The following is a 12,610-nucleotide window of genomic DNA, read 5'->3' on the forward strand; positions in this document are numbered from 1 at the left end:
TTCCAACCCAAACCATTCTATGATTAAGTCTTGTAGCTCAGTTTGCCATATCTAGACAGATAATTTTGTAGGGTTTAGCTATTAAGCTGCATATAAAAAATATAAACTGACCACTCTCCTTAAATGTGGCGCTTTTTCGCCCTCAAATAAATCCATGCATAAGCTCTTCAAAGTTCATTTTAATCTTCCCTCTAATTGACAAAGCCATCCTCTGTTCCAAGCTTCATCTAGCAAGGCCTGGACTGTCATATGTGAGAAATAAATTCCAAACTCATGCCTGATGAAGGTCATTTTGCCAGTTATTCTGGACAGTGTGGATTCCCATGTTCTTCCCCAATTTTAAAGCGAGTAATTTTGTCTGGCCTCCAAACTTTTCTCCTCCCACTGCTGATGTATTTGGCAGTAACTTCATATCATTTTTTAAGTTTACGTGACATTGTCATGCGTTATGAGATGACCACCATGACCAATCTCATTAATTTGTTATTTCAAATTGCAGTGTAGCCTGCATATCAGTTTGAGTACATAGTTCTTGGCGCTCTTAAAAATAAGAACAAAGTTAGGATATAACATCCAAGCTCACATGACGAATCATGTAGTTTCAAAACACAGCAAGCAAGTTAACTAAATACGAGGAAGTACCCTACCAGTGCTAAACGGGGACAGCTCCACAGCTAAGACAGTCTCCAAGGGGAAGAGGAGTTTGCAGGAGAGAGCACCTTACCTGAAGCACTTGTGGATAATCAAAGACTTGATTCTTGTGACAGCGTTTGCGCACAGCAGGGACCCCATCTGACAGATTGGTACATTTGTCTAGGATCAATACAGATTCCCCATTCTCAGCCTGAAGAGCTTCCAACTCAGACCGGTATTCTGGGTGTAGAGCCATTTGGGATGACAGAATGAAATACCTGCGAGGACTGAAAAACCACAGCTAGGTTACTTGACAGCACTGGGAGTTTACTTCCAAGATGCTCTAGAACACATTTCCTTCCATCCCAGAAAAGCAGAGCAAGATTAACTAAATGTGGACACACTGCCAGGACCGTATTCTCAAACAAGGCTGGAAAGTGTAATGATAATTAAATCTTGGATAGTAAGTGGTTTAGCATTATTTACAACTTTGAATAAATGTGTATATTAAAAGAGTGCTTATTACATCAGAACAGGCACTTGCATTTTAACCTACTGATGCCAGGATTGTTCTTCTGTTTGGTGTTTATGTACAGATAGGACACAAATGCTGCTGCTGGTTTCACCTCCCATATATTTTCTTACCAATTTTTAACTGTAAAAAGATGCTGAACTGATGCCTCAGCTACCCTGTGCTTATTTAGTCTTGATACGGTGACAGCAGCCAACAAGACAAGCTCATCTCACGAGCTGCGATTCAGTTCTGTCCCTTTTGGGCAACATCAAGGCAACATTTCCAGGACAAAGTTGAAGGTCCATTATCCCATTCACTCTCAGCTCCTACGGTGTTCCAAAACCATGAATATTTAAAATTTGCCTTCATACCGAAGTGTTTCAAGACACTACTCAACACTGGAGGTAAACACACAGGAATACAGTCTCAAATCGCGTGCTCACTGCTTTAAAAAGTTATGTTAATGTTGGAAAATAGCATGTCATATAATTGTTATTCTTATACATTTTGGTTTCCTTTTTAAACGGGTCAGCTAAGCCAGACTGCTCCACTGCTCCCCATCGAAAGGAACACACAGCGAGTGCCTGCCCTCACCCTGCCAAAAGAACACAGGAAACACGAAGCCTGCACTTAGGATTCCAGTTCTACTCCACATGATGCTATCTTTAATTTACAGCTCTGAAAACACATACAAACAACGCACTTTACAAAGTCAGACCTCTCCTGCTGCTCTTCTCACCTCTTCTACTCATTTTCATGCTGGTCACTTCAGTTGCTCCAATTAACAGATGAGACCTGCATAGAATATTTTTTAAACATTTTTTTCCTCAAGCCTCCAGCTGCTACCAACTTGCTACCAGCAGCTCTAGAGAATATATATTTCTAGCAGACGTAGATTTAAAATATTTTAATCAATCCAACTAAAAAGGAGAGCAAATCAAACCCCCCCAGTTCAGCTCTATAAGAGGATTAAAAAAGGATTTGCCTTAAAAAAAAAAAGAAACAGTGCTGCAGATGAGTGACAATAAATACCTATAATGAGCTAAAAATTACACAGGTTTGTGTATATGTTTAAAACCAAATTTTGCCTTGAAACTGTCATCATCCTACGACACTCAAAATCTAGCTATCAAATCTTGTTACCAAAGCAAGTCCATCCCATGAAATAACACACTAGTGCAGTGGAAACCTGGGAATGCGTTTCCATTAGTAATGGCAACTGGCCACTAGATGGTACTCCGCGGACTACAGTCTGCTCCTCAAAAAAAAAAAAAAAAAAAAATCCAAAAAAACTAAAACAAACCAGAAAACAAACCAGAAACAAACCAAAAAAACCCCACAAACTTTGAGAACATGGAAGCTCCAGAATATTCAGTGGACACAGACTCATGCATTGCCATCAGCTCTCACAAAAGTTTCTCTTATCCGACCTAAAACCAGACACAGCATTTAGCTGACAATATGGACGTGAACAATATGACTTTACCCTGGTTTCTATACGTGCAGAAGCCTATCATCACGTTCATGCTTTCCAGACTGAAACACAAAGCACGTTTTCACTCTGGGTCAGACCGTAACCGTACTTGAGATCTATGAAGAATTGACTGGAATGCAACCAGATTCCCCTATGCTGGCCTGGTCCAGGAGCATCACAAGCACAAACATAAAGGGTGTGAGCAAAACAAATCACCACTGCACAAGTTTGTCCTGTAAGTGATCGCAATATCTTACCTGGGGCAGCCCAGAGGAACAGCAGGAGCGCTGCCCTTACCAGAGGAGAAGACCACTGAAGCCAAAGTACAAGAACAGTAGCAGCACCCTTTTAAACACAGTTTTCAACTCTTGTAATTCATATTTTCTACAGGATGCTGTCAGAAAAAAAGTACCTAAAACTGCTGCATTTCTAAACTTGACCTTCACAATCACTGGAGAAGTCATCTACCCCCACTGCCTCAGAGGCCTTGCTATAGTGAAATGTTTTCAGCTGTGTTCAGAGGCGTACGGAATATTAAAAGAGCAGTCTTCCATAATCAATTAAAACATGTCTTCCAGACTTCTACCTACTCTTGTTCTGAAGACATGAATGTATTAGAGAAACCACCACTTTCCAATGTAGCTCATTTCAATGGCTAATTACGTTCCCTGTTACAATCAGTGCTTTATTTCCTACTCGTCTTGCTTTACTTCCAGCTACAAGGTTGGAGGGATTGTTTGTATTTATGTCTTACTCCATTACTAGAGTATTCTAAGCTCTGGATGTAACTATTCCCATAATCCAATCATCTCTCTTTCTTCTTTTTCGTGAGCTAACCATACTAACCTTAAGATTCATTCTGCAATAAAGAACTTCTTTCCTTCAGAGCTGTATCTACACGCTTTTCCTGTTCCACACTCTCAATGTCATTTTCAAAGGACTTGAGAGCCACAAAAAAATCCAAACTGATTTAAGAAGAATGTATCCATAAGACATGCTTTGAATTACTGCCCTGCTTTACTTACAGCATCCGTATTAAACACAATATTGGATACACTTTGCACAGTTCATGGGAATCGCTTTACCCTGGTCCTCTTTCTGGCAGATCCACTTCCCCTGACAACGGGCTGTAAACAGGAATACTGACATCGTAGCCTTGCCGGTAAGTCCACGTGGAGAAGCCTCCACCAGCCAGCAGAGCTCTGAAAAAGACAAGAAAATTACTTTAAACAGAGTGTGTATACCAGTCAAACTCCCAGCGTGATGTACTGATTGTCATTACCAGAACAATCAAGAAGATGCATGCTCCAAGATAAGTTTTTTTCCTCAACTTTTGTCAGTGGCATTTTTCATGCAGTTTTTCGGTTCACTTTATTTTTTTGTGAACTGGGCTTACTGCCAGATTGGATCTAGTCATCAACATAATGCTTACAACTGCATATGATCTCTGAGGAACGGACTGTTTTTGCATTAATATAGGGAAATCTAATCTATTGCCGTCATTATGCTAATTTTGCATTTTTGCAAGCTTACATATCCTAAGTCAATTTTAATTTAAAGAAAGACATTCTTAATTATTTATAGTGGATAACATATTCCTTGATGCCTGCACTAAAATAGGGTGTAGCACAGCTCTCAGTGTCAGAGACAAGCTATATTTCAAAAACAAGCCCAGGTACAATAACATAGTATTTTGGCAGCTTACAGTGACTCTGGACTTCTCAAGTCGGAAAATAAAAAGGAGTTATTTACAACTGTATTTTCAAAGTGATCATACACACTAGTGAAATTTATCTCATTTGGATATGTCCTGGGTTCAGCTGAGACAGAGTTAACTTTCTTCATAATTGCTAGCAAGAAGCTCTGTTCTGGATTTGTGCTCAGCAGAAAGCTGATAAAAAGTAATGCTTACGCTGTTGCCAAGGTCTTTCAGCTTCTCTGGCTGTCTGCAAACAGGAGAAGCTGGGAGGAAGCACAGCCCCAGTGACCAGCCTGGGATTCAACCTTAGGTTCAGGACTGAGATGCAAAGGGGCCGATAATCTATTCTATAACATACCCATCATGCCCAGTATAGAGGTGAGGACCCTCCGGAAGATCGGCCCTTTTGGTTCCGGTTCTCTTTTGCTCTGGGTCATCTCTCTCCAGGTGGTTGCTCTCCCAAGGCCTTTCCCCCTCCCCCACCCCGGTCAGCTTTCGGTCTGGGATGCTCAGACTGTTCTCTCCATTCCGTGAGTGTGGTTTCGGGACTCTCCCTGCTCCGGGATCGTTAGCAGGGAACAGGCTGAGCCTTGGTCACCGGGTGGGTGAGCAGTATCACTGTGTATCACTCATTTGTATATAGTATTATTTTCAATATTATTGTAGTTCAGTTATTAAATTGTTCTTATCTCAACCCATGAGTCCTTTTTTCTCTTTACCTCTTTAATTCTCTCCCCTATCCTCGGGTGGGGTGGGGAGGGATTCGGTGAGTGGGTGTGTGGTTTGGCCCCCAACCAAGGGCTAACCCATCACAGTACATTACACAAAAAAAAAAGTCATAAACAGAAAACATGACAAGAACTCTGTGTATTCTGAAACTAACTTCCAACAGCAGAGGCTGCTTGGGACACTGTGCCAGACAGCATGGGAATCATAAAAGATTGACAAATTAAGATAGAACTCGAGCTCTCAACAGGATGACCCCGATTGTCTGTGGCTCCTCCTAGATGGGACAACCTTTTGCCACATGGAAGAGCTTTAAGAAACAGAAGAGAACAAAGGTAGAGAACAAAGCAATGCATCATTTGCAATGTCAGAAAAAGCAGGCCCGTTACTATCTTCTGTTCCAAATCAGGCTTCTTCAAAATACGCTAGCAGAGGACATCAGCTTTTCAGTTGCCATTTCATCTCCAGTGACCAGGTGGCACAATCATCCTGTTTCTGAAAGCAGCTCAGAGTGGTGTGGCTTCTCAAGCAGCTGATCAAAGTTTCAGTCCTGTGGCACCAAAGAGCAGGACATGCTAGACTTTAAAATGCCCCAGGGATACTGGGTCTGCTTACAGTACTATATACAGTAGTTTGGAAAAAAATATTTCTCCAATTCCAGTTTCTCTCTTTCTCTGTGGAAAGAAGCAGAACACAAATACACTGCTACACTAGGCACTACAGAAAGGATCTCGAGGAGCTGTACCCATTGTAGCAGCTACGATTACAGCCAAAAGCCTTATTATCACAAACTTGCCTACTGTCGCAGCAGGGACACGTCTCACCAGTGACCAGAACAAAAAGTCAAGGTGAGGCTGGGAGAGGCACTGACAATCCATTAGCAGATATTCTTGTTTTCAGCGATCACCAAATGAAATCCTTAGTCTAGTGTCTGAAGAAGCAGATTTTCCACAGCTGTGACACAACAGGTTATCGTTATAACTAACCGTCATCCAAGACTCATCATTTTTTCCCATCAGAACATGACACCCCGGATAAACACCAGTATGTTCTGCCTGTTCTAATCCCCCTCAGATGTCCCACAGGATACTTCCCTTTCTGCTCTGTTCAGTGCTCAAACACCACAGCCACGCTCTGCCATAAATGTGATTTCGCCCAAGCAGTCAATCAAGCAGTCCTGAGTGGTGTTTAAGAAGCTCATCAAAAATCCCAGGCTCTGGATTAGAGAAGCATTTCAGCTTGACTGACAATTACAAAATCAAAACAACTTGCCCTTTATTACTCAGAACACAAACTATGGTAGGAGCAGAAATCAACTTGAGAACAGGATGATAAATCAAGTAAGTGCTGAGTGAGAATTTATGTTCCAAATCCAGTGATTCTTTTGGATTCCTTTCCAATGTGTGTCCCCCCCCGCCTTGGTAACACGTACGATGCTGCTTTGACTACGTCCCACCCTTGAAGCTGCATGTTCCATGTCTTATCCATATTAACTCAGTTACAAGCACGGAAAAACATTAGCTTGGGTGTTGCTGTTCTTGCACTTCATACCCCCCTCCTCTTTTTTTAACCCCCCCACTCCCCGTAATTGGGAAACTACAACCAGATTGTTTTAATTGGATCCGGTGAAAACATGACAGCACCTCATCAGCCCTGAGAAAGCAGGTGTGTGTCATGCAGACTTTTACCTAACTAAACCCCCAGGGAACCAACACCCGTTAAATAACTCCACTCAAGATTTTCACTGTACGGTGCAGCAAGGGAGCAGAGATATTAACTCCTAACGTACTCAAGACAAATCATCTTTAAATTGCACTGGTCAGCGAGGAACGAGCCTGTTCCTGAGCAACTCCTCACCACTTTTCAGATATTGATCCTTTTTTCTCTCTGGGAAGTGCCCCAATTGGTCTGTACTCTGAACGTTTCTGCCCACCTGCCATCATCAGCAGCTTTCTGCCAAACTTTACAAGTCACTGAAACCCAATGCATCAACTGAAGCAGACCAGAAAAGTACGATAGATCATAAGCTCCATTCCACAGCTACAGAGCAGCCATGCAAAACAAATCCCTTCATCCTCATTATTGTACCGAATTCAATAGCACTAACAAATAATAAAGAGCTTAGTTTTTAAGTTTTACGGCAGGAGATTACACATGTTATGGCAGCTAATACCAGCACCACAGCCTCCGTGCCCACAAGGCAGACTTCCCTCTTTGACATTATGGAACAAAGCACTTTCACACTGTCTTTGGAAATTGGATTCAAATATTTAATAACCGAACAACCCTTTAGTGAGGTAACTTAGCTAAAGACTTTTCCAGGTTTAAAAATATGATCTAACTGAATACCTCCTTGTTCATAAGGTGTTATTTTACCTGGATTAATGTTCTGCAGCAAATCAACAGAACACAACTCTATCAAACCCCATAATCCACTACTGCTCAACTATGTATGATCTCTGATATGTGCTGAATAGAGAACACAGACCACCCTCCCGCTGCAAACGTCACAAATATTACCTCTGTATTTCATGAGAGATCCACAAAATCCCACAAATCCAATCTTTCTGGAGTTGTACAGTTCAGACCAGTCATTCAAAACCAACGGAACTCTGCCAATGCATCTTTATTTTGGCCTGCAGCTCCTCACCCTGTGATGCTACAAACAAGTGTCCTTCACACCTTGTTAACTACCCAGTCTGTAGCAGGTGTGGACATTCTCAAATTAAGAAAGCACACTCAGGCCTCTTGTTCTGTTCCACATGAACTAAGACCTCCAAACGTCTCCAAAATAATACTGTAACCTCATACCCCACCTTCCAGGACAAGGTCCACATTACTGACTTTTTCACAGATCCCTTGTCTTCGCATCTGTGACCTGCAGTACAGGTTCTGCACTACACTGGATACAGTCTAACTGTTGGCTGCCTACAAAAAGGATTTTCCACCATTTCTCTGCCTCAAGCACCGTTATTGCCTCTCTTATGTATTACAGCTAGTGATTGCACAGCTGCAGGGTGAGTCAGTTTGGCAAGTTTTGCAACAGCTGTATGCCAAAAAAGATCTTACTTTTTTATTCAAATGATTCGACTTTCCATGTTAGCATGACAAACGCTTAAAACAAACACCTACCAAAATAACACATTTCCTGCGTGCTAAGCCAAGACACATCAGACCAAATATAAATAGGCATTTGACACAAAAAAAAGTAAAAAAAAAAAAAAATATGTGCAGTGTAAGAAATCTACTGCATTCAATTAACAAATCTACTTTTTCTATAGCCACGTGCATCCACAAACACACAGTCCTGGAGCAGTCCATTCCATGAAACAATGAAAATCCCCCTTAAGAAGCATAAAGCCTACGGTAAGGAATACAAATATTTACTAACATATTAACAGGTCTTGTTATGTAAGAACAATGCTTGGCTGCCCTCTTCAGGCCAACCCACACACATATAAAATATTTCATACAGAGAAGTAAAAAACTAAAGCCTCACTTCGCAGTCAGTGATGTAATTACAATGAGTAAACTTACTCTTTGAACATGTCCAGAAAAAAACACGTTCTGTTCTGGCATTGAAGGATGTTTTAAATTGTCTTTGGTGCAAATAAATCAAGATATACTCCATACACAATCATCTTAGCAAAGATCCCACATCTCAGGCAAGATTTTGTTGACATTTGGCAGAAGAAAGTTAACCTTGACCTTCGAGAGAGGAACTGGTTACACAGGACCTACCTCAGCAGAACTAAGCCCATACAGGCTAATCTAGTACAAACATATTCAGTAACAGTATCTAAACCAAATAAGTTTGTCTTACTCTTTTTCCAATTTTCTTTGCCTCACAACCTCCTTTCCTCTTCCAAAAGTAAACCATTCTGCAAGTGAAAACTGAGCTCAGGATTCATGCCTTGTAAGTTTCTGGCAAATATTTTCAAAACACACTTGCCAAAGAATAAGAACATTTGTCTGATTACTAATACAGTGCAATTGTTAAGACAACAAAAACTACTGAATTTCACCATGGTTTTGTCAAGTAGAGCAGCTGCTTTAAAATGCCCTTGAAGCACCTGACATCTATGAGAAAGCTACAGCTACAATCATGTCTGAATTTTTAACCTGCATCCACTGGGACATTCTGTGAAGTGTTCAGGTTCAGTAACACACAAGGTCTAACCTCAAGATTCTCCGTCCTTACAGAAAGCCCAACAGTTAAGAGCAAACGCTGTCAGCCACACGCCATATAAAACTAAGGATGGGGCGAAACTGTCAGATTTCAGGAACAAATACTTGTCCTACACAAGACAGGGACTTCTCTACTTCCCTTTTTTGAGAGGAAGTCATATTCCAGCTTTGTCAAGGTTAAGGAGCAAGTCCTTTGCTACCAGGTGCACTTCTGAGCTTGATGCTTCTTCAACGGCATTTAAACCCAGATCGGTGCACCCAAACACAGCAAAAACACGCACCTATCTCTAGGAACATCTAGGGCGGTGTTATAATCTGGCGGCCCTCCAGGCAGCATATTGAAGAGCAAGTGATTTGTGCCTCGATCCCACCTAAGGCAAAAGAAGAAACAGGAAACAATTAGAAGGGTGTTCTCTACATACAGATGATAAGTTCTGTCAAAGCCCAGCTCTGGCATCGACTCACTGCATCCTCCCCTGCAGCATTAACCTTAGCTTCTTCCACTTTGTGTTCTTTAAATTCACACAATAAAGTTTCAGAAAGTACCTGGATAACTGCGCCAAAGCCTGAGCCGTCTCCTTGATACGGAGCGCGTTCTGATTGAGGACATCTATGGATGGCACGAAAAGGCAAGCCCGGTTGACATCGTCGGTGTAGAATTCACTGTCAGAGATGGCCGTCAGCAGCTCATTGTATTCCCTGGAAATGGTGTTGCTCACCGATGTCCCATATTCATCTACGTACTTTTTCAGTGAGTAGATGTATACCTTGATTTTGTTTTTGGGATTGAAGCCACATCGATAGACATCGAAGCAGGTGTGCATCCTGCAGCTGAGGTCTCCCCGCTCGGGAATGGGGCTATCGGCAGGAAGCTTGACCACAGGCACATCGTGGACACTGCGTTTTTCAACGGTCCAGTCGCTGGATGACTCAATGGAGTGAGGCCAGAACTGGAACATTCCTGTGGCAATTAGGCCAAGGAGAACGATGGAGAAGAGAGTAATGTAGTAGATGCGATGCTTGGTTTTCATCCTCGGGATGAGGGCTGGACCCCGGGTGTTGTACTTGGCCGACGCACACATAATGGAATCAATTATCTCTTGTCTCTACAAAACAGAGAGAGGTTTTAGGATGGACTCTGGAAGAGGTAAGCAGTTATCACAAGACAGAGAAACATCCACTTAACCCTTTCCAGACACGTTCTTTGCTTCTGCACATTACAGTGAAATTTCTTCAGTTGCTCACATGTCCCACCAGAACATAAGATGCCAACTGGGACAGCCACTTGGCAAGGACAGCATGAGGCTGTCTGCTGGGCCAGGCTGTAACGGAACAACGTTGGCCAGTTAACAACCACAAGTCAGAAAAGGACATGGCTTGGGCAGTGAGGAGAGGGAGAAATCCCAAACACCACAGAAGCAGCGAGTCCTCATAGGTGCCACTCCACCTACGTCTAACTGCATTCACAGTGAATACTAATTAAAAAAAACCAAACAAACCCACTCACCTACAAGTGAAGAGAAACAACCTGGATACCCCACAAAGGGTTTCCAATGGGGCATCACACAGAATGTAGGATCAGGATATTGCTTCTAATGCAAAAGTGCTTTCAAACTGAATTTTACAGGAGCCCTACCATATCTGACTTGAATGATGCTAAACTACTTCTGGCAAGAAAAATGAATTAGCCATCTTTGTCAAGGTGCCTTTTGGGACAAAACAGTGTTCTATGAAATGCCACTGTAGCCACATTAAGAAAAGCATTTAAATAATTGTTCACTGTAGTCCAGTTAACACTTGTAGAGAAAAACATGATGTAACATAAATTATCAGAATCACACAAGTACTGTCATCTTTGATGCTTCTTACAAGCTTTTACACACAGAATTGTGGTTTCAGCAAGAGACAATTTACATTCATGCAGAGTGAAGAATCAGCTACTTTTGCATGCAAAATTCTGTTTAGGTTTTCAACTAAAGCTTCCATAGTAAGTAAATCCAACCTGAACTCCCCACAGTGGGAGCTTTTTAAAAGTAGTAAGCACATTTCTCCTGAAGAAGAATGTGGATAGTATAATTACGTGTTTTCCTTTCGGACAAATGGGATGCTTTCTTGCCTTGAGAGGAAAAAAAGAAAGTCTGAGAGGCAGCCATACAATGACTAACAAATACGAACACAAGAAGCATCATTAAAGCATTGCATGGTCTTTATAACAAATTGGGTTACATTTATTTGGCAGTTCTTCACAAAAGACTGTTAGGATGGGGTGGCTAACACATTACATGACTGCACTTATATATAGCAGCACACAAATAATCTCAGATGCTAATAAACATTCCACTTTTAACAGTTACTCTCATCAACTGACATTCACATTCTGATTCTGGAGACAGTTTTTAAACCCTACCGTACAAGGCAATACATGTGATGCTGTTATCAGGACAGAAGCCAGAATGCCACTTTACTATCAGGCTTATAACCAACAACCTTCCACACGCTTCTGACAGTTAACCATGTTATTCTTCCTTCCTGATTGTCCTGGGTTCAGCTGAGAGTCAACTTTCTTCACAGCAGCTGGCAAGAGGCTGTGTTTTGGATTTGTGCTGAGAAGAAAGCTGACCACACTGATGTTTACAGCTGCTGCCAGGACAGTCAAGGGCTTTCAGCTCCTCTGCTGTGCCCGTGTCTGCAAGGGCAGGAGAAGCTGGGAGGGAGCACAGCCCCAGTGACCAGCCTGGGATTCAACCTTGGGTTCAGGACTGAGATGCAAAGGGGCCAATGGTCTGTTCTATACCATGCATGTCATGCCTGGTATACAGGTGAGGATCCTCTGGAAGCTCGTCCCTTTTTGTTCCAGATCTCTCTTGCTCCTGGTCGGCTCTCTCAGGGTGGTCCCTCTCCCAGGCCCTTCTCCCTCCCTCGATCGGCTCACGGTCTGGGATGCTCAGGCTCTTATGTCCATTCTGGGATTGTGGTTTCGGGACTCTCCCTGCTCTGGGATCGTGAGCCGGGAGTGAGCTGAGCCTTGGTCATCGGCTGGTGAGCAGTGTCACTGTGGATCACTCATTTGTGTATACTAATATTTTCAGTACCATTGGAGCTTAGTTATTAGATTGTTCTTATCTCAACCCACGAGTTTTTTTTTCCCTTCACCCCATTAATTCTCTCCCCCAACCCCAGGAGGGTGAGCAAACGGGTTGTGTGGGGTTGGCTCCCAGCCCATCGCACGGAGGCAGTGCCAGAGCCACCCACACTATGACAAACACCAAACCCTGGCAGCCTTTGAGTCACTCTGCAAAGCCACCTAGACCTTAACCTGGGAGGAAAAAAACCTCTGGGAAACGCCCCTCTGAACCGTTTAATCCCTTCCCCACAG

At 42.5% G+C, this 12,610-nt stretch overlaps 1 protein-coding gene across 1 annotated transcript; it reads right to left on the reverse strand.

The window, feature by feature from the left end:
• Positions 1-652: 652 nt before the first annotated feature.
• Positions 653-10,336, reverse strand: LOC104460745 (exostosin-2-like). Its single transcript, XM_010083172.1, has 4 exons — positions 9,781-10,336; positions 9,516-9,605; positions 3,707-3,823; positions 653-920 (listed from the first exon to the last, which is right to left on the reverse strand). Exons 1-4 carry the CDS (start codon positions 10,314-10,316, stop codon positions 653-655), a joined length of 1,011 nt encoding a protein of 336 aa, XP_010081474.1. The 5' UTR covers positions 10,317-10,336.
• Positions 10,337-12,610: the final 2,274 nt, after the last annotated feature.

This window comes from Pterocles gutturalis, unplaced genomic scaffold (assembly GCF_000699245.1).
Source record: "Pterocles gutturalis isolate BGI_N339 unplaced genomic scaffold, ASM69924v1 scaffold23515, whole genome shotgun sequence".
In the NCBI taxonomy this organism is placed as follows: domain Eukaryota; kingdom Metazoa; phylum Chordata; class Aves; order Pterocliformes; family Pteroclidae; genus Pterocles; species Pterocles gutturalis.